General features: G+C 40.7%; 1 protein-coding gene across 1 annotated transcript in view; it reads right to left on the reverse strand.

Annotated features, from left to right (window-relative positions):
* Positions 1-15,200: 15,200 nt before the first annotated feature.
* Positions 15,201-21,816, reverse strand: part of LOC128739306 (hemicentin-2-like) — a 46,527-nt gene continuing 39,911 nt past the window's right edge. Inside the window, exons 3-6 of the mRNA XM_053834784.1 lie at positions 16,010-16,220; positions 15,795-15,897; positions 15,536-15,723; positions 15,201-15,406 (exon numbers count right to left, since the gene is read on the reverse strand). Coding sequence (XP_053690759.1) covers positions 15,201-15,406; positions 15,536-15,723; positions 15,795-15,897; positions 16,010-16,220 — 708 coding nt within the window. The remainder of the gene's footprint in view (positions 15,407-15,535; positions 15,724-15,794; positions 15,898-16,009; positions 16,221-21,816) is intronic.

The following is a 21,816-nucleotide window of genomic DNA, read 5'->3' on the forward strand; positions in this document are numbered from 1 at the left end:
ATCTGTTCTAGGTCAGCGGAATGGCCAACTTCGCAATAGGTTGAGTCAAAACACTTTCTGACGGCAGTTACAACACCGCCATCAACCCCACGGACACTGTTTAAAGGGTTTCGAAATACGGGTACGGAATTGATTCTGTCGTCGAGCCAAGATTCTACTAACATGATTCCGTCATATTCCTGGTCGATACAAGCTAGAATAAACTCGTCAATTTTAGACTTTAACCCTCTGACATTCTGGTAGTAAAATCGCAGAGAAGTATCGGCGTCGTCGTCATCTTTGCGCGATCCATTTGGTCCAGTAGAAGCAGGCCGGGACCCCTTTGCCCCAGTCTCACTCACAGGATTAGAACGACTCGTTTGGTGAAGGGTAGCAGAAGACTCTGGAGGCTGGATCGAATAAAGCTGAAGTTCCCGTAGTGCCTGAAAACGTGCGTTCTGGTTCATCATCGAGTCCATAGTAACAATTGGGTTGCATTAGAAGACCATCGTTGCTGCGAATAGGTGGGCTTTCAGGAAACGAAGGAACTTGCCTGATCGAGCAATTTGGAAGAACCCCTCACCATTTCCGGACACAGGAACGGAACGACTTTTCAGGCGGGAACTTCCAGTGTCAGGATACTAACTGCAACGCACGACTGTGTCGGAGAACTTGGGATCTTTCAGTATGCTATTTATCGTGCGTTCCGTTGTCGAAGCTGTCATCAATGAAATGGAAGAAGCATCTAGACTGGACTCGTCCTTACTGACAAGGGGTGTCAAATGGGGTGAGCGGTGGGACAGCAGGCGATGATTTCCCGTCCCGATTCGAGGGGTTTTGGAAGGCCCCCAAAAATCCCGTTCCGTACGGATATTTTCAAATTCCCGGAACAATATTCTTTTCGACCAGATGAATGGATCAAGAGCAGTTTCCTTCAACTTGATATCGATTCCAACTTTGGAGGATATAAATTCTAGTTGAGTAAGGTCAGCATCTCTACGCACAAGTTTTTTTACATCAATTAGCTGGTCAGTCTTTAGGTAACCTTTCACTAGCTTGGCTACATCCTGTTCGGTCACGTGAGGTGCAATTCTCGAGACGTAAATCCAAAATTTTTCTGGCGGCTTAGCAACAGTTTGGACAATCACCAACGAGAATAGCCGTCGGACGAGATCTTGGTGTTTCCCTTGCAGAAATTTCACGAGGACGTTTTATGTTTGGCCAAACGGGTCGGGTCGGATTTGGTTAGACTACTGGTGCTGCTCGCTTGTACCGTTTCATTCAGTGATACCGCTTATTGCTTAGTCTCCTGCAATTCAACCTTCAATTCAGCTAATGAATCACTGAGTACATTTTTCATTGCATTCACAATATCTGCCGCTGGTGCTGGGTTTTCTTTAAATATTTTCAGTTTTAATAAACACCCGTCACAGAACCATAGTAAGTTTTCATGTTCATTTATGAAGTCCATGTTGGGACGTTTTAAGCCGACGCATTTGAGATGTGCGGTTTGTTTGCAAAAGCCATCGCAAACTCGAGCGATCTGATCGGTTTAGAGCACTCGCAGCAATTCGAATCCATTTCAACAGCACACAAAAGATGGATTCAACGAGAAATGCAATGACGGTAGAAGTTCACTCAATGTTCGTCGTCAGACTGACACTCAAAAATCGCTACGTAATCGACAACTCACACTTGTCAATCGATTGCCACCACTTCAATTTTTTTCAGAACTTTTATTTATTTTCGATTTTAGCCAAGCGCATTCCCACTGAGGACCACCGTCATTTTAAATCTTTCGTTTACACTGTTAGTTAATCGATTTTCACCTCAACTTTCATACAACACGAACTAATAAAAAGGATTGCAATAAGTTTTATCAACGTTTGTAACAATTCTCAATCTTTACAAACGTCTTCCGCTAATACGTTCAGGAATACATCTCTTTGATTACTTATTACATCGGAGTGCACTTTGGGGAAAGCGTAACGATAATGTCAAAAATGTCGAACATCTGGATTACACCATAAAAACTTAAAGATTTTGACAATTATATTTTACAGATAATGCGGGAAACGTTCCGCAACGTGCTTCAGGTCGTCGATCTCACACTCGACCTCGGCATCAATTCAAACAGGTCGTGACAATGTAGGTTTTATTGCACACTTATAGTGGTTTTAGGGACCAAAATTGGTCATAAAAGTCGCAATGAAATTGTAATAAAATTAAAATTGTTATTTGTGGGAGGTCTAGTTGTTCTCATATATACTCGGCCACATGTCCATTCGATGACGTATTCAATTGGCCTTATGTTCATTGTTTGTGTGGCATTGTACCATTATTGAATAAAAGTCGAGTACATATAACAGGAGGCATAATGCTTTTTTTTCGGCGGAAGCAGAAAAGAGATTTCGAACACTTTATGCTTTTCTGGGAAATGCGGATTCCCGTGGAGATAAAATTGTGATTAACATTTTTGATTACTGCAATCAAAAATGATTGCAAAAAATTACAATAATGAAGTTCAATAAAAACAATTGCAGCAGCTGTGGCTGAAAGCTGTGATTCCGGAGAATCCGAGTTAATGGAAAGTAAGCTTTTGATACTGTAAAATTAAAACATGCGACAATTACTCTGCAACTTTAGCCTTAAATGAATTATTTAAAACAGATTTATTTGCCAAATCCATATGCTTTCCATGTAGAATAGAAATATTTGTCAATGTTTACTAACTCAAGTAAACTCTGCGAAGGGATAGTCAATGGCACCACACTAATCGTTTCATAAGCTCGAACAAAGAACGAGTGACTTGTTGCACCAGGCTTGCATCTCGGCATCACTTCCGAGCCTTTGTTCTTTTCATTTTGTTCGGTAACAATATTGTACGTCACACAAAAAGTGGTTTACCATAATGTTCGAGTTTTCCGCTGCATACATGGCAGCCGAACGGAGCATATCGTTTTGATTGCCCGCCAATTTCCACGAAAAAATGCTTCCAATTTTCATAAAAAAAAAGCCATGAAACTTAAATTGTAGTCCGATTACCGTGCCAACATTCGTACTTTTACGACAGTGAATGGAATAATGATTACGATTGCATCGTTCCCGAAAACCGATGCAACCCCAATGCAGTGCTTTTGCTTTTAAGGCAATGGATAAATTTCATTTTCAGGAAAGAACAAAACCCAATCGGTGCTGCAACCAACCAATGCACGTGTGCGTGCACAGCACAGACACACAAACATAACAAGCTCATTTCAACAAAACATTCAAATAACCGCAATCCGCATTTTAACATTAATTGCAACTACTCAATTTAATTACCAGCAGCAGCAGCGATCGTTCTCGGAAGCTGCATATGTTGGATTACCAATTAATAAGCAATTGGTGTCGCTTCCTGCAACCATAATCCTTGGATCGGTTGGTTTTGAAAATTGATTTTTCAGCGCACACAAAGGTACACACTTTACTGTTACAACCCCAAAACTGAATGTAAATTTGAGGAAGAGGAGTTGCACATTTCCATTAGAAAACATATTGTTACGAACCAAAATGATGGCACTACAGTGTGGTTTAGGTTTCGTGTCAGGAAAACAAAGTTGCGATAGCCGTGAAATATGCCCACGAATATCAACAAATTGTATTTTTAACGTTTACCCATTTAGGATGATAACTGATGACGACATAGTTCAATTCAAATCGTTTACCTTTGAATTACTATAGACACAAACGCTTGATGAAGCACTGGCGCTGGCACGTACGACATCTTGTGACTTATTGTTCCATATTGCGTCCAATCACCGTCACCCTTACTAAGCGTGTAAGCCTGTGCAAAGTAATCCAATGAGTTAGATTCCGGTAATGTTGCAAACCTTTATTTGAAGAATAATCTGGTAAATTCACTTGAAACCACTCCTATGTCCCAAGTAGACTTGGGTGAAACAGAATCTAATTACGATGGACTATTACTATGAAATCTCGAAGCATGGGGAAATGAAGGGCTTTTCAAAATATTCAATTTAAATTTATCATGTAAAAACAATAACAATAACAACAACAACAAACCTTTAGAACCTTTAGAAGCACGAAAAACTCGTACGCGTGCATTTCTCCGTACTGACCATGATGAAAAAGCAGTCTCGTTATTTAGATCGAGAGTACAACGAGCACACGCATCACATCTTTATTGATTTCAAAGCAGCATACGACATAGTCGATCGAGAGCATCTATGGCACATAATGCACGAATACGGTTTTGAATTGCATTGAATCGAATGACGTGCTTCGTGCGCATCTCGGGACCACTGTCGAATCCTTTCTTTCGAGATGCAGCGACTGTTGAAACAAGGTGATGGATTATCCTGCATGGGGGAGGGGTGATCCGACGAGCAGGCATCGAAACGAGAGGCACGATTTTTACCAAGGGTAGTTAATTCCAAGGCAGATGACTTTGATATCATAGCCAGCAATTTTGCGATGACGGAGGCAATCTAAACCAGACTGAAAGCGGAGTCTAGGACGATTGGGCTAAAAATACCTGCGTCGTGGACAAATTCGTGAAAAAAGAGGCTTAAAGGAAACAAACGCCTACCCCCCACAGACGGTAACCATTGACGGCGAAGAACTAGAAGTGGAAAATGGGTTCGTTTAATTGGGATCGCTGGTAACCGTGGACAAAAACACTAGCAAGGAGATCCAGCAGCGCATTCAAGGGGGAAATCGGGCCTACCGAGCCCTTCACAAAACGCTACGATTAAGAAGCATATGCCGCTGTACGAAGCTAACTGGTAGTTCATTGTGGAATTAAAGCCGTGACATTGCTCACGGAGGACATACCCGCTCTTGCCGTGTTCAAGCGAAAGGTGCTGCGGACGATATTTGGCAGAGTTCAAACTAAGAGCGGAAAGTGGCGGAGGCATGTGAATCACGAGTTACACGCACTGTTTAGATAGATCTCCATAGTACATCTGGCTACGGTAGGCCGGACCCGCCGTATGGATGCCGGACGACAGTGCGACGAAAACAGTTCTCTTCTGCAACCCCGCCGGCACGAAGAACAGGGGTTTCAATGTGCAAGATGGCTCGACCAGGTCGAAAGTGATTTGCGACTTCTGAGTTGAATGGAGACCACCGTTTGAAACAGCACGAACCACCCCGGCTCTAAATGACTGACCACGAAGACGGCGTCATTTAGATGTTATCTAATCCTGCTACGTGCAATTGAAATGTGTTCTGTCCTGCAGCTGCTTGCTACCGTCAAGGCGCAAGAATTTATTCACAGTAACCACTCCGTGTGTGACTGTGACCCCAAGTAACAATTCTAAAGCCATGTCTATTGTTACCAAGTACACTTACGCTAAGCTAATGTTTTAGAATAAGCTCTATGAATCATCAGTCAGCCTTTTCAAGGGCAATACGGGACTTCAAATTATTTCATTTCTTTGCTTAGCAAAATAGTTTTTTTAACCAGGATCCTTCCTTATTAAATCAACCAGAAACCCTTTCCCGCAATTAAAGCAAAAGATAATGCTATCTGCCGGCTGCAGTTTCTTAGGAGTCCAAAACCCAATGAGATAATTTTTTTGTAAGGCGCTAGTACTTGTTATAAGCTGGGCTATTATCAAAAATCTGCTAATTGGCCTGAAAATTATTTAGGAATCACAACGGGTGAACAGTACCGCAGGCTTTATGAGATCTGCACCAGTATTTTATTGCATCAACCTTACGTAGTCCTACGTTAAATAGGCGGTCTTTTTTTTAAAATCACGGCTATGAACTATGATAGCGTCTTTTCCAACCAATCACGAAGCGAGTGTTTCCAATTGGACAACGTTTCATTATTTTCAATTTTTCAATAGTACGTATTTTGAAATCAATAAGTTTCGTTATTGGTGTGGATGTGTAGAAGATTTTCCGATCGATTGGCCTAAAAATATTTAAAATTGATCTGGAAACCTGTAAGCTATCAAAATCTTTCATTTTTTCGTGACGCCCGCATTTTTCGATTTTTTTGGAATGCACCCTATCCACAACCTTGCGTTGCCACCCACGAATGGTAACCGTTGACGGTGACGAACTAGAAGTGGTACACCATATGAGTTCGTATATTTGGGATCGCTGGTGACTGTGGACAATACGGATTCAGCAGTACATTCGAGCGGGAAATCAGACCTACTTTGCCCTTCTCAAAACGCTTCGATCAGGAAGCATGCGTCACCATACGAAGCCGCAAAGCAAAGCAAAGCCTTTGTCTTAAATGTCTTTTCTAAGACTTCTTTATCGACAGACTTCACAGCCGGCTATTAGCGTACAGGACAGTTACGGGGCTGGTGCAATAATCCTGCTGACTCTACCTGACAGCACCGCCTAACCAAGATTCAAACATATGACGACTGGCTTGTTAGATCGGCATTGTACTTCCAAACGAACCAAGCGATAGCTAAAGCTAATAATATACAAGACCACTAGTTCTTAATGAACTTTAAGCCATTACGCTGCCCCCGGAGGACATTCACGCCCTTGCCGGGATCTAGCAGAAGGTACTGCGGACGATATTTGGCGGAGTACCAACTGTAAGCCGACAGTGACGGAGGCGTATGTATCGCGTGCTACATGCACTGCTTAGAGAGATTCCCATCGTACATCTGGCGAAAATCGGTAGGTTACGGTGCGCCGGACACGTCGTAAAAATGCCGGAAAGAAATGTCGTCCACCATGTCCACCAAGGATCAAATGCATCGTTTACGAATAATGAGATCAACAAAAGGCCTAGGCTACTACCTTGCGGCACATCGGATTGATTCGAAAATGTATGGTTAACAGTTTCAAATGCGGCATTAAGATCAATATATACCTAATGTATCTGTTTGTGCTTTGCAACTAATGTTTCTAATGCAAAACGAAACCCACGTTGCACTGTACTAGTGATAATTTCAACAAGCAGCATACAATCTCTCCTTCCGATAATCTCGAAAACATTTGACTCCGCACGCAAGGAAGTTATTCCTCTGTAGTTCACTGTACACTACTCCGTCCACCTGTCGAGACGTGAACCGACCCGGAGATGGCGACCTAGTTAACGTCCATTCTCTCACAGCCACCCTCGTAGCCTAACTCGTTGTTCCTCTCTCCATCTAGGCTGCAGCTGTGACAGGATAACTTTAATCGCCAGGCTTACCGCATTCCAGATGCTCCCGTTTCGTTAATAATTGTATCTGTCTGAAGCATCCATGTCCAGACAGAAATTGCGTCGGGTAAAAATCCACCTCTCCATGGTTTCAGTTTATCCAAGTCGACAGATCTGGAATGAGCCTCTGGGTCCATCGTCCTTTCTCCTTTATCCGTTGTATACCATTCTTGTTGCCACTTCGCCATCGACTCAATTCTAGCGGTTTTTCGAATTCCACTCGCTATCCTCCTCCAGGATGACTCCGATTGAAATCATTCCGGCGATTATACACACTGCTTCGTAATTTGCAGTTTTTTGCTCCCTGCAACCAGTTTTCGATCATATCGATTGCCTCAATGCAATGCAAAGCCCACAATCTCCACACTTTTGGGAAGCTTTAGCGTTAGTACCCCGTCGTACATTGCATTCCATAGTGTTGGACCAAGAATTGATCCTTGCGGAACTCCTGCCTTAATCCTAAGGGGACATGAACGACTAAAAATTTTGAAAAAATCTAATTTTTTTCATTTCAGATTTTGATTCTACAGTCCTTTCCGCTTATTTTGATACTACATTTATAATTATCTGACCACGGGAAGTGCATTCCAATTCAGCGTGAAACAACTTCAGCGGAATAAAACGCCGCTCCTGGAAAACCACGATTTTCAAACTTTATGTACCTTTTTCTCGGAAACTACACAACGTATTGGAACAAACTTTTTTTTGTTTTGTTGGTAGTTGCTTGGTAAAGTGTGTCGTAAATAAAATACAGCTTGAGAAAAACGAAAAAGAAGAAGAAAAGATGGCTGAAAATATAAAATTTTGTCTTCTTTTTCTTTTTTCTCTGGCTGTGTTACGTTTACAAACCTCAAAAGTTATAAAAGTCTTTGTCAAGCTACTACCAACAAAACAAAAAAAGTTTGTTCCAATACGTTGAGTAGTTTCTGAGAAAAAGGTACATAAAGTTTGAAAATCATGGTTTTCCAGGAGCGGCGTTTTATTCTTCCGGAGTTGTTCCACGCGGCACTGGAATGCTTATGTGTATGATCGTTTTTCGGCCACTTCCCATGATCGGATCATTACAAATTTAGTATCAAAATAAGCGGAAAAGAATGTAGAATCAAAATATGAAATCAAAATATAATGACCAAACTCGTGACTTTAGTCATGACCTTGAAATGCGGTCAGGCATATATTAATATTTTTTTTGAAACGATGATTCTACATCCTTCTTCATTACTTTCCCTTACCGTCCCTTCATCAATTGTAGAATCATCGTTTTAAAAAAATATTAAAAATATAATGATTTTTTTAAAATTTTTAGTCGTTTGTGTCCCCTTAATAGGTCTGGGTCCCACGCTCGTCTCATAAATCAGTACTCGGTTTTGGAAATAGCTGCTCAGAATTCTGCAAAGGTAGTCAGGCACTTGCGTTCTGTGTAGAGATTCTGTGATAGCTTCCCAGCTCCCAGAATGACTTTATTCTTAATATCTATTGTTATCACGGCACAATAGCGATTTCCCCTCCGTTTTTTGTTTAGACGCTTTTTCAGCTTTCTCCAGCACTGCCCTAACTGCATCTACCTGCTGTTGATCTCCCTCTCCGAAAGCCAAACTGCGCTTTCGACAGGCCTTGGCTACCCTCTGTAACTTTCATCAATCGATTGTGAATTACTCTTTCCAGAAGTTTCTCGAGTGTATGTTACAAGCAGAAAGGCCAAGCATGATCGGACCACATCCAGTCAGCGCCGCGGTAAGCTCATCCAGCATTTGGTGAAATTGCTCAATCGTCCATCTGGAAGGTGCATAATAGCTGCATATCAAGATCCCGTTAATTTTGGCGATCACGAAACCTTTACATGTGTTGGACACTAACTCCTGTATCGAATACTTGCCCATAACATGTATCACCGCCATACCTGCTCTATCCGTTACCCAATTGCCGTTATTGAGACGAACTCGATACGGCTCCGCAATGATCGCAACCTCGCACTTTGTTTCTATTGTAGATTGCCACAACAGTTGTTGTGCAACGTCACAATGATTGAGGTTAATTTGGGTAACCTCCATTACTTTTGGCCCGCCTTCGCCTTTTTATAAACTGGGCATGAAAACCCCCCGTCATATGGTCGTTTCCGTTCTCATTTTTACATAGCATGCACCTTGGAGGCTTCGAGCAGTCATTTGCGATGTGACCCATTTCTCCGCGTTTTCTACACAGATTTGAAATTCTTGCTTGGTGACCAAACCCCATGCATTTGAAGCTTCTCTCCATTTCCGTAGCAGGTCGAGGTACAGTCTTCAACGAACACACTGACCACCCAAATTTAATTCGTCCTATCTCCAGCAGCTTTAATTCGTTCTATCTCCAGAGGATCAAAAGATCAAAGAACCTGTTTGAAGGGGACTTAACAGGTCATCTCAGTATTCTAAAAACTATTGGTATTAATCCTCTTGTAACCAGTAATGAAGATTGGATGGAGAAAAAATACAACTTCAACCGAATATTTCGTGTATTTGAGCCTAGACGTGATTCCTGGGAAGATGGTGGTCCCGATATTCGTCCAGGCTCGACAGTTTTCTATACAGATGGTTCAAAAATGGACAATCAAGTGGGAGCATGAGTAACTGGCCCAGGAATAGACATGTCAATTTCTATGGGCAGATGGTCTACTGTATTCCAAGCTGAAATACAAGCAATTCTAGAATGTACGACTGTGTGCTTGTGCAGGAACTATAGACATTCAAATATATGCATCATGTCCGACAGCCAAGCAGCTCTAAACGCTCTAAAGTCGGCGACATGCACATCAAAACTTGTCTGGGAATGTATTCAATCACTCCAAAAATTGTCTCGTCGTAACCAAGTCAACTTGTACTGGGTCCCAGGTCACTGTGGAATTGATGGAAATGAAAGAGCTGATGCACTAGCAAGACTCGGATCATCTCATCAATTTGTAGGACCTGAGCCCTTCTGTTGCTTATCTGCTTCTGCTTTAAAAATGGAGCTAAAAGCATGGGAATGTTCGAAAGTGGAATCAAATTGGAATAACACTTTCAATGCTAGGCAGTCGAAACGTTTCAACTCTCCAAATGTTTCAATTACTCGCAAAATACTGGAGCTTTCGAAGAAAGATCTAAGCATTTACACTGGTCTTATAACAGGACATTGTCCGAGCCGCTATCATCTGAAGCTAATGGGAAAACTTCATGATGATATATGTCGCTTCTGCGGCATAGAAAAAGAAGACTCGGAACACCTGTTATGCCGATGTCCGGCAATTCTCAATACAAGATTAAGGTTCTTCGAAAGAGGGCTGTTAGAACCCTCTGATATTTGGAGAACAACTCCCAGCGCAGTAGTGCACTTCATCCGAAGTGCATCACCGGGCTGGACAAATGCTATTATATTAGTCAAACAATGACAATCACTTCTGATAGTGGTGCGTCATCTTGACAACATAGCTATAATAAAACGGGGAATATATCACAATAGATCGAACAAATGGTCGCAGTGATAAAAATACCCAACATGGAAAAAAAAATCTCCAGCAGCTCACCAATAACTTTGTGAGAAAAGGTCCTAGAGATTTGCAATCTTTTGCAAAAACATGTGTTTTGAGTCCTTCAATAAACGCCCAGAACCATATAATCCTGTAAAATGCAACCAACATACGCAAAGCATGAAATTTTTTTTTTTAAAATATCCAAAAAACGCTCTATAGTTCTGCACTCGATAGAGATAGAAATGTCATTTCTTTAGCAAAGTTGTTTGCTTTTGCATTTTCTATAGCTTTTCCGAAGAAACCATGTGTCTATCTACTAACGCAATAAAATGGACGCGAAGAAAAGCTACTACTCCAAACTTTTTTCCACTGCAAACCAAACTAGTATGTGGAGAAATCTAAAAAAAGTTTTGGGTGGCCAGGCAGGCAGTAAAGAGATGATAAAACTGAAGATTGGACATGATGTAGTCACACATGACGTTACTGTAGCAAACGCTTTCAATGAGTATTTTTGTACGGTTGGACCCCAGTTAGCCTCGACAATAAACAGTTCTCACGATATCAACAAATTTGCCAGTTTGTCTCCATTAAATAATTCTATATTTTTACGGCCTGCTTCTGAGCAAGAAATCGTCGTTTTGATAAAGGAACTTGCCACTAACAAAAGCTGCGGTCCGGATGAAATTCCAGCATCCTTTATCAAACTGCATCACAGAACCTTTTCTGCATTGTTGCGAGATGTCTTTAACCAGTCGATAGCCACGGGTATTTTTCCAGATTTTCTTAAAATTACGAAAGTTATTCCCATGTACAAGGGAGGTGATGCAACGCAGGTCAGCAATTATAGACCAATATCCATTTTATCTATGTTAAGTAAAATACTCGAGAAACTTTTGGTGAGCAGAATGAACGAATTTTTCAAAATTCATGGTGTTTTATATAGTCATCAGTATGGTTTCCGCTCCGGGTTCAGCACCTTGACTGCAGCCAGTGAATTAGTTGACGATATTTACAGTGCATTAGATTCGCAACAAGCCCTGGGCGTACTTTTCCTGGATTTGAAAAAGGCATTCGACACGATTGACCACAACATTTTGTTACGCAAGCTTGAGTACTATGGTATTCGGGATCCAGCAAACGACTTGATAAGAAGCTATCCCTCATCAAGAACACAATTCGTAGTCGTAAACGATTCCTGTAGTAATAATCTAAATACCGCCGTTGGAGTGCCCCAAGGCAGTAACTTGGGGCCCCTCCTCTTCTTGATCTATATCAATGACCTTCCTAAAATTGGGCTACATGGAATACCACGTCTCTTTGCTGACGATACGTCCCTGTCATAGGCATCTGCCGTCTCGAATCAAATCATTCAATAAATGAGGAATGACATGGAGAAACTGCAGATATATTTCGGCGAAAATTTGTTGTCACTTAATATATCCAAAACGAAATCAGTGATGTTAAAAACTCGAAATCTTAAAACTCATCAAAAATCAAAATCAACTGTGAATCATGTCAACTTGATCCTATGCAGAAAAAACTCACGCGTGAGTTTTTCTGAGTTCATAGCAAGTAGCACAAAACTCACACATATTTCTTCCCGCTTGATCATATTCTGCTTTGCTTCAACTGCTACCCAGTGCTATACACCTATACATACAAATTCGTTGTTGAACAGCATAGGCTTTCTCTCGTGCGATACGTAACTGTGACTAAGCGTAAGAGAATGAATCTCTAAATAAATCATAAAGTTGAACTAAAACACACATTTAAACTACATGTTTATCTAATTCTTAGGCCATTACAAATATTTTAAAAAGTTTTTGTCCCTCCGGTGTTGGGCCACTTAAAGGGGGGGGGGGCAAAAAAAAACAATAAGAATTTTTTAATCGAGCAAAAAAAATGGATTTTAGGCAATTTTATTTTAAATTTAAACGTGAAAACCAAATCTATTCTTGCTTTTAATATGTACGTTGTTAATTTCTATGCAAAAATCTACGAAAAAAAGACAAAAACGAAAGAAAATTTTCAAAAAGTTGACACCTTCAAGCATCTTGGCTTAACGTTTGATACAAAACTCACTTGGTACAGCCACATAGCTAAACTGCAGTCTGAAATTAGTTCAACTTGCGGTCTACTGTATAAAATTTATAAAACCAATACATGGTTTTAATATGGGGGGCGGCCAGCAAGTATAAAATTAAGTGTTTGCAACCCCTTCAAAATCGCTGTCTAAAGACAGTATATCGGAAACCACGTTTGTATTCGAATTGTTTAACGAAACAGCTACAGCTGTCTCGCCAGTAGCAGCACTTCGTGAAAAACAAATACTGATTCAAATGCATGATATCCTGTGGAATCCATCAATGCATCATAACCGACAGTTTGAACGGGCTTCACATAGTCACTTCATTAGAAATCAGACTAATCTGTCAATATCAAGAGTAAATACCGAATTCTGGAAAAGAGCATTTTTATACCACGGTATAAAAGAAATATAATGGACTCCCAGCCACTATGAAAGACGAGAGAAACCTGAAGAAATTTAAATGTTACGATTAATGCGACTCAAACTTCCACAATTCTTACGGGAAACGGATCCAATTTTTTGAATGCTAAACATACGAGCACTCCCTGCAAAGATATCTAAATCTCACTGGGGGTGCCAATCTGCCAAGTTAGTTAGATTACCCAGTAAATTTAGAAAAGAAAGTGTAGGAATTATAATGAAATTGTAATAAATATTGTAAATAAAATAATAAATAGTTACGACCACTACCAGGGGGATCAAAATATTTAGAGCCGCCCAGGGATGGTTCGATCACTTTGACTCAATTTTGATTCATTTGACACTACCGTCTCAGCCGAGCAAAATTTGACAAAGTTATGTATGAGACATTTGTAGAACTCGTTATTATTTATAATTTTGCAGAATAAAGTGTTGCTGTAACTTTTATAGTTACGGCGCTACAATGCTAGTACCTCTTTAGTAACTAAATGAACGTTCATTTAGTTACTAATGCGGTACTAGCATTGTAGCACCGTAACCTCAAAAGATACAGCAACACTTTGTGAAGCAAAATTGTAGATCTAGTTATTATCTACAAATGTCCCATATATCAATTTGCCAAATTTTGCTTGGTTACCACGCTACTGTCAAATGAATCAAAATTGAGGCAAAGTGATCGAACCATCCCTGGAGCCGCCTGGAGTGGGGGTGAGTGGCGGGCGCAAAAAAAAGAAAAAAAGAAAAGTCAAGTATGAAAAACCAATTTTTAAAGAATTGTTAAAGAATATGCCCTATAGTTCAGCACTCGATAAAGATAGAAATTTTATTTCTTCCGTAAAGTTGCTTGTTTTTACATTATTTATAACTTTGTCAAAGAAACTATGTCTATATTTCCTAACACAAAAATGTAATTTTTCAATTTTCATTATGGTAAGCAATGACTAAATTTTGACAGTTTTAGATTAAGGGGAATATTCATACAAACAACAGTGCTGAAGACCATAAATGATAAAATGAAAACATAAGAAACTAGGAAAAAAGCTCCACTTTTCGCCCTTTTGAACTACTGTGCATTCGCTTTGGGCAACTTCAAAGGTTTGTGAATCTTTTATACTGAATCAGACGCAAAGCAAGTACCATCTTGAACTCACAACTTAAAAGAATTGTTGATTTCGTTCCAAAAACAAACTGAGAATAAATATTTTATATCATCGATTCGTCTGCTCACTGTGAAAGGACTTTATTTGGCAGTCTGCTCTACATAACCATCGAACCAATAATGTAAGTAATAAAAGATTGCTAAATTGTATTAGCACGAACCACACTTACAGCTAATGCATTTGTCGTCCTTCTTGTGGCAGTATTGTACTTACCATCTGCACCCCTGGTGCACGATTTGTCTCATCAGCTGACAAACAAAGTGAAACAATGTACTTACGTGCTGCAGAAGGAAGCTCAAACGACATCAGCAGCAGCAGCAGCAACCAGCAACGCTTTCTCTCTCTCTCTCTGTCATCGTATTATGTGGATTCGAAGAAAGAAAAATCCTCCAAAGCCATCTTATTATGTTGACAACAAAAGGATCCTTTTAAAGGGAATACGGGAAGCCTTTTCGGATTCAAGCTTGTGCTTTTTTTTTGCCAGCGAAAGTAACATCGATTTACCTACATTGCTTTCGTTCGAAGAAGGCGAAAGCATGGGTGGAACGAAACTGCAATTTGCTGCTCGATAAGCGATACACGACTAGCAGCATACATTCAATATGCTTAGAGCTTTTTGTGTTATCGTAATGATACACGTATCGAAGATAGACTCGTAGAAGAGTGTTGAACCACTTCATCGGCGGATTTCGAATTTTTGAATTTTAGTAGTTAAAAAAAGGGTTGTTTAAAACTAGTACTCTGTTATTATTCAATTCAAATTTTTCTAGCATTTCTATCCCACAAACTCTGTCGGTGTCGAATTTTTAAAACATTAATTTATTCATCTTAAAATTTACATCATCATCATCTACGGATCTGCTTTGATTATGTACAAGATCACCTACAGAAGCCGGCCGGGCGCCGCCTCTCACTAACCAATTGGGTCGTAATCGGATCGTTGAATCGTACCAATAATGCGTGACTGCGCCAGTAGATGGCAAGCAGCACCGCCGTCGTACCGACGAGCAGCGGAAGCGCCGCCGAACCGGATTGCAACCGCATTGCCATCTGTCCGCTCGTTTGCATTGCCGCGGGATGCTCACCTGCCGTGGCAGTGAACGCGAAAAAAAAGAACATCGATAGAGAAAAAGAGAGACACAGAGACAGACGGATAGAAAAACAAATTAAGTCGTTACTTGTATCAACCGTCAGGCAATTGGCGACGAACTTACCATGTAGCACGTACACCTGGACACTGGCCGGGATGGCTCCGGCCGGGACGCACGTGTAATTGCCGGAGTCGTTTACCGTGGCCTTCGTCAGCAACAGCCGGCTGCTGGTACCGGCTTCGGTCTTTTCCGTTTCCAGGCTGATGCCACCGCGTGCCGAGTCAAAGTTTACGATCGATGAACCATGGTACCTGCGGAAGGTGTGGAGGGAGCGGAATTTCGCTAATAAAAATACGACCAATTCAGGCGATTGAAAACTAACCAGGTTATTGACGAGGCATGGAAATTCACCACGCAAGACAACGAGATGGTGCTGCCTTTTCGGACGTGAGCCTCCTGGGAGCCAAGGATTTTTGCACGGGCCGCTGCTTACGGTTGGAAAAACGAAACGACAAATTCAACAAAAAACTTAGACTACCGTCGAATGTTTACTCATCACACAGTGTAATACTCATACTCGGTAGAAGATTGCCTTACCCGTAACGTGCAGATAGACGGCCAGGTTGATTTTCGGCTCGGTGTTCACCTGACACTCGTAGATTCCACTGTCCCGCGGTTGGGCGTACGCAATCTTCAAATCCCAATCGTCGGAGTCCGGCGGGTGGTGCACCGAAAAGCGCTGATCCCCGGTATAGGTGTGAGTGCTGGAGGTCAGAATGTGCAGATCCCGTTTACGCATCCAGGAAACCTGAAAGGACACAGACAGAAAACGAAAAACAACTCGATGTAATGCCATCCGGAGGAATAAAAGTGGCCCGTGTCGTCCACAAACGAAAGCAAATTGAAATAAGGAAATTTAATTCGCCCACTTCCGGCGAGTGCTCCTTTTACGACAGTTATAATCGCAATTTGTACGCACAAATCATCGTAAAAGTGTGTCCGCTAGCTGGTGAATGGTCGAATGGTTGGAAGAAGTCGAATTGAATTGCTAAGAGGCGTCCGTAACCATTATCCGCCGGCAGGCGGTAGAGCACTGAGCGCTGGACAGACAGCATTATGCAATAATTGCATTAAAGATGATTGATTGATATTAAATTGAATTATTTTACATACTATTTCAATTTATTTTTTAAAAATTTTCCATTGATAAATTCATTACCATTTTATCGTACTGAAGACAGACATTACTTAATTACGGTTTTTGCCCGAAAGTTCAACGATCGTGAACAGAATAACAAAAGTGAAACCAACTGGTCAACAATGGAAATGGAATATGATTTATAAAAAGTGGATCAGAAGTGGATATGATTTGTAAAATCCATTTTAACCCGCCTTCAGTTCCACACTTCGGAGGGAGTTGGGAGCGAGTCGTACGGAGTGTCAAAAAGGCGCTCAATGGCCTGTCCAGCTGCAGGAGATTCTCTTAAAACCAGAGCCAATCGTGAACTCAGCTCACCTTTGACGTCCGTCTAAGTTAAAACTAGTGACCAAGAGGCACTTATCTCTAACCACTTCATATTTATGAGTATAGAGTGGTCCATCCTCCAAAGCTATTAGCAAAAGTCAGCTGCCATTACAGCACCCAAGTAAGTCGGTTTTCAGCTGCACTCAAGAGATTTTCAGCATTACCAAGTAATAATTTTAAAGCCGCCTGGTTTTATTTAAATTTTACAACATGCTTTTATTATGATGGCACACAATATCAACATGATACGAGTCGAAACATAGTTATAGCTAGTCATAAAACCATAGCAAAACTGTCTATAAAGCAAATTTATTGTGGTTCTTTATATTACCACGATAAAACTAGTTGACTACGCCACATCTCTTATTAACTTACTTTAAGGCCATGGTCACTAACGTGGTTTACTCTGCGCCGCTTGGACCCCTCAATCTGATAATTGAATAAAATTGGGCTGCATCACCACGCAGTTTGCCACACTTAGTGTCAGCCAGTTTCGTTTACACCATTCCACAAATGAGCCTTTCCGAATTATAGTGGTCTATTGACCATTCAGTGAATTTTACAGGAGACACAATTGTCTGAAAAAGTCTATAAAAAATTTTATTCAATTATTTTCTCCAAACCAAGTGTTCTAATGTGTAGGGTATAAAGAGGTTGAACACGAGAATACTTAAAAATCCAAACTTATGTCATAATATGCGATTTATTCGAACCAATGTACATAGACCACTATGATTTCATATATAATTTATCTGTAATCTCCAAAACGTTCCACAACATAGTGGTCTATACCCATGGGATTTGTAAATGTCAATAAATGATACAAAACCCAGTATGGCAACTGGGTATGGAATATCGAGTTCTGACGCCATTTTGGGATCAAAGATGGAAACTTCCGGTTTGCTGAAAATGACCGCAAATGACTGGAAATAATAAAAAAGTACCCTCAATATTGGTATCAGATGAAAGGGTTTAACGAGCAAAAGTCAAATATTGTGTTCAGACCTAGTTTTGAAATCAAAAATGGTCGAATATCCATTAAAGGGTGTCCCACATCAAATTGCACCACGGAAGAACTGCTGTAGAAAATTACCCATTGGGTATTTTCTCTTGAAAATAATATAGTATAGATAGTAAAAATAGTTTAGAGTGTATTGTTTACACTCTATTTTTATCGCGCTCAGTTTTTCGAAAATTGGAAAAAATAACGTCACCCGAAAAGCAACGTCGCGAATTTATTTTGCGCAAACACCTGGAAAATCCTCAACTCTCTCATCATGAATGATGAGACTTACGTCAAGGCGGACTTCCTACAGCATCCGGGGCTACTGTAGTTTATCGTCCAACACAAGTTTGATGTTCCGGGCAGAAACTTTCATAGTTTGCCAAGAAATATATGATTTGGCCCAGAAGTACATCATGTGGCAAACGGAGTGAGCCGTTCGTGACTATAAATGGACGGGACTGTAAATGGAGAGATCTGCCTCAAGGAGTGTTTACAGAAGCATCTGCTTCGTCTGTCGAAGCAACACGAGGGCCCTACGATCTTCTGGTATTGAAGTGGTACGAAGCTAATGGAGTCACTTTCGTACCCAAGGACATGAACGCCTCCAACGCACCGGAACTACGGCACATCGGAAAATACTAGGCTATTATGAAGCAGGCACTACGGAAGCATCCCAAGGAGGTCAAGTCTGAGGAAGAAAAAGTGGATTTCAGTACAGATGAAACTGCAGCTAGGTTGTACAAAACTTTTTGAGTGGAGTTAAGCGTAAAGTGCGAGCATACGGTTATAGTATTGAAGTTGAATGAAGCAACTATGCCAAAAGCTTACTAATTGGTTGTATTTTGTTTTCTGAAAGTTTGAAAAGGATCGGTCGATTAGGTAATTTTCTACAGCGTTTCTTCCGTGGTGCAATTTGATATGGGACACCCTTTAAGTCCCATGCAAATAGACCATAAAAACCGCATTAATTCAAAAATCATAACAATAAACCATGTAAAAAGAGACTTGAGTGTATATAAAAGTGAACGTGAGTTTGTTTGTATGTTCCACCATAACTCCAGAATGCCTTGACCGATCTCCACCAAACTTGGCTCACATATGCCTTGATATACGGGAACCAGCACTGGAAGGTTGATAAGATCGGGGGTGTTCGTAACAGGGGGAATAGGCCATAACTCCGAAATATGTTGAAGGAGTTGACGACAGGGAAGGTGGTTCATAACAGGGAGGGGGTAGTAACAGGAGGGGAGGTCCTAACTCCGAGACGCCTGGGCGCTTCTTCATCAAACTTGGCACATATGTTCCTTGACATAAAGGACTCAGTACTTAAGGGGTTGACAAAGGGGGGGGATCATAACAGGGAAGGGGGGCCCTAACTCAGAATCGCATGGATGGCTATTCATCAAATTTGTCACACTTGACATAAGGGAATCAGCACTGGGAGGTTCCCAAAAGGGGGGGCCCTAACAAGGGACTAAGTAAAAGGGGATGCGTTTTTCTTGCATTTAAACCGATTGCAGTTGTGCAAATAACTTTGAGAAAAGAGGGGGTTCCACCGAAGAGGAATATATGGTAAACAAGACCTTTGTTTAGTTTCCACTATAGTGTTTTTCATAAAGCAAACCAATGTATAATTAGCTACGTGACAGAAGAGGGAGCTGACTGGGAAAGAAGCGACAAGTAGGGGGACGAAGAACGTGAGTATGAATGTATGTTTCGCCATAGCTCCGGAACTTCTGGACTGTTCTTCATTAAACGTCGTTTGTCGAACACATGTATTTTGGCATAAAAGAATCAGCGCATGGGGGTTGACAAAAGAGGGAGATGGTCTCTTACAAGGGGAAAGAAAGGTTCAAATGGGTAAAGGGGCTCGTTTCCCTTGCAATTGGAATGATAGCAGTTGTAAAAGTTACTGGATTTCTGAAAGGGGGGATACGGTGACCATTAACAAAGGGAAGGTTCAAAAACGGTTTTTTGTCGATTTATAGGAATTACCGAGAAGAAGTCAGTTTTACAAGTGGCTGGGGGACAAAATGAGGGAAACTGATAAAGAGAGTAGACACATTAAAATGAAAAAAGGGTTTTGTTTTTAGCATTATGAGAATTTTGTACAAGTGACTGAGAGGCAAAGGGGCCCCGTGTAAGATCGTGTAATCAGCTAGTAGACCACTATAATTCGGAACGGCTCAAATATATCGAGTATGGTTCTTGTATCTCTTCACAATTCATCAATACCGCAATGTAGTAATATGGGACCATTGCTTTTTTTTCACTGTTTTAACGACGTCACTTTCTTATTGGATATCGGTTGCCGACTTGTCTAAGCTGATGATTTGAAACTGTTTTTAGGAGAAACTACGCTGCCTTCAAGCACTACGCAAACTGTTGAAAATTTATTATTTATTCTATCGGACGTCATTACAGTCACAATAAACAAAATCGTTCAGGACAATCTGACCGTAAAACTTTAACGTTTCTGCTCACGAACAGATATTTTCAAGGTAACAAAGCAGGCAGACTGATTTAACTTTTTACCGGAGCAAACTTTATGGTTTATGGCTTTGTATTAAACTATGGCGGTGGCTGTCAAGTAGTATGACATGATTACTTGAGCCTATAACCTGATTTCACTTGGTCGGAAGGTAGTTTTATAGCGATCATCAGAAAGTTTTGATGAAACTGAAAATTTTATTAGTAGTTTAATGGAATTGGTTATGAGATCCACTAGATGTACGTGATAAAACCTAAACTTACTCCTTAAAACCGATAATAAAACTTGTAATTCTACAAAACTGCGGTAAAACATCCATGAAACTCACATAAAACTCGAAAGGACTACACTAAAGAAGCTTATCAAGAATACTTCCTTCTCTAAAAACTTATAAATTGTATTAATATCCATTTATAGTGATTACCTTTAGTCTTTTAAAACAATAATAAAATCACCATAAGTGTTGATGGTTTTATGGTTCTCCTCTTGAGAACACTTGCAACACATCGTGAATTTTTCACAGTTTTTTTTCTCTAACTAGTTTACTTCAATTCTTAATAACGGTCATTTTTGACGTAAATTCCAATTTTGACGAGTAATTCCAAAAAATCTTCCTCATAAAGTGGCCAGGTTTTGAAAGCTAATAACTTAACTGTTTCCTGATTCATATTCAATAATTTTGCACCAATAGATCGGAAAATCTTCTACGTGTTGACCCAAATGAAGAACGCTATTGATTCTTATGTGCGCACTATTAAAAAGTAGAAGGGTCTGTGCCTAGGGGCACGAACGCAGGCTTGGCGTAGGACTACGGAAAATAAGTATTCACGTTGAGTTGAAGAGAAGCTGTTTCTATCCTTGTGCTGGTTTCGCTACTGTTCTGGGAGATTCACTCGGCAGATTAATGTGGACGAATATTCCACATTCGCGTATGTAGGATAGAAAAATCAATCTTACTCTTCAAAATATTATCGATTTTCTTTAAAAAGACAGTTTTCTGCTATCAACAGATAGGATAAACGATGAGATGGCGAAAACCAGCGCCTGGTTCCTCGGTTGATTCATGCTAGTCGTGGTCGCGCAGTTTGCTGACGCGACTGTTGAGTACTCCGGCGCGTCTGTTTTGTTATGCCGCTAAGTTCACTCGCTGCTATCGTTGCTGCCGCCGCTCCCGGGTGGTGTGGTCACGCCAAAGATTGAGTTGAAAAGAAGCTGCCTTCAGACTTGTGATGGTATTTATACCATTTCGACTTCTGTTTTAGTCCACTCACTTGGCAGTTTTAATGGGTGCTGCGATTCGTTGTTGTTCTTTTTCTTGTTCCTCCCTGATATTTTTACAGTTGGCTTTCAACGTATTGTAGGTATATCTGATAGTCGTCCGT

This window comes from Sabethes cyaneus, chromosome 3 (assembly GCF_943734655.1).
Source record: "Sabethes cyaneus chromosome 3, idSabCyanKW18_F2, whole genome shotgun sequence".
Lineage (NCBI taxonomy): Eukaryota > Metazoa > Arthropoda > Insecta > Diptera > Culicidae > Sabethes > Sabethes cyaneus.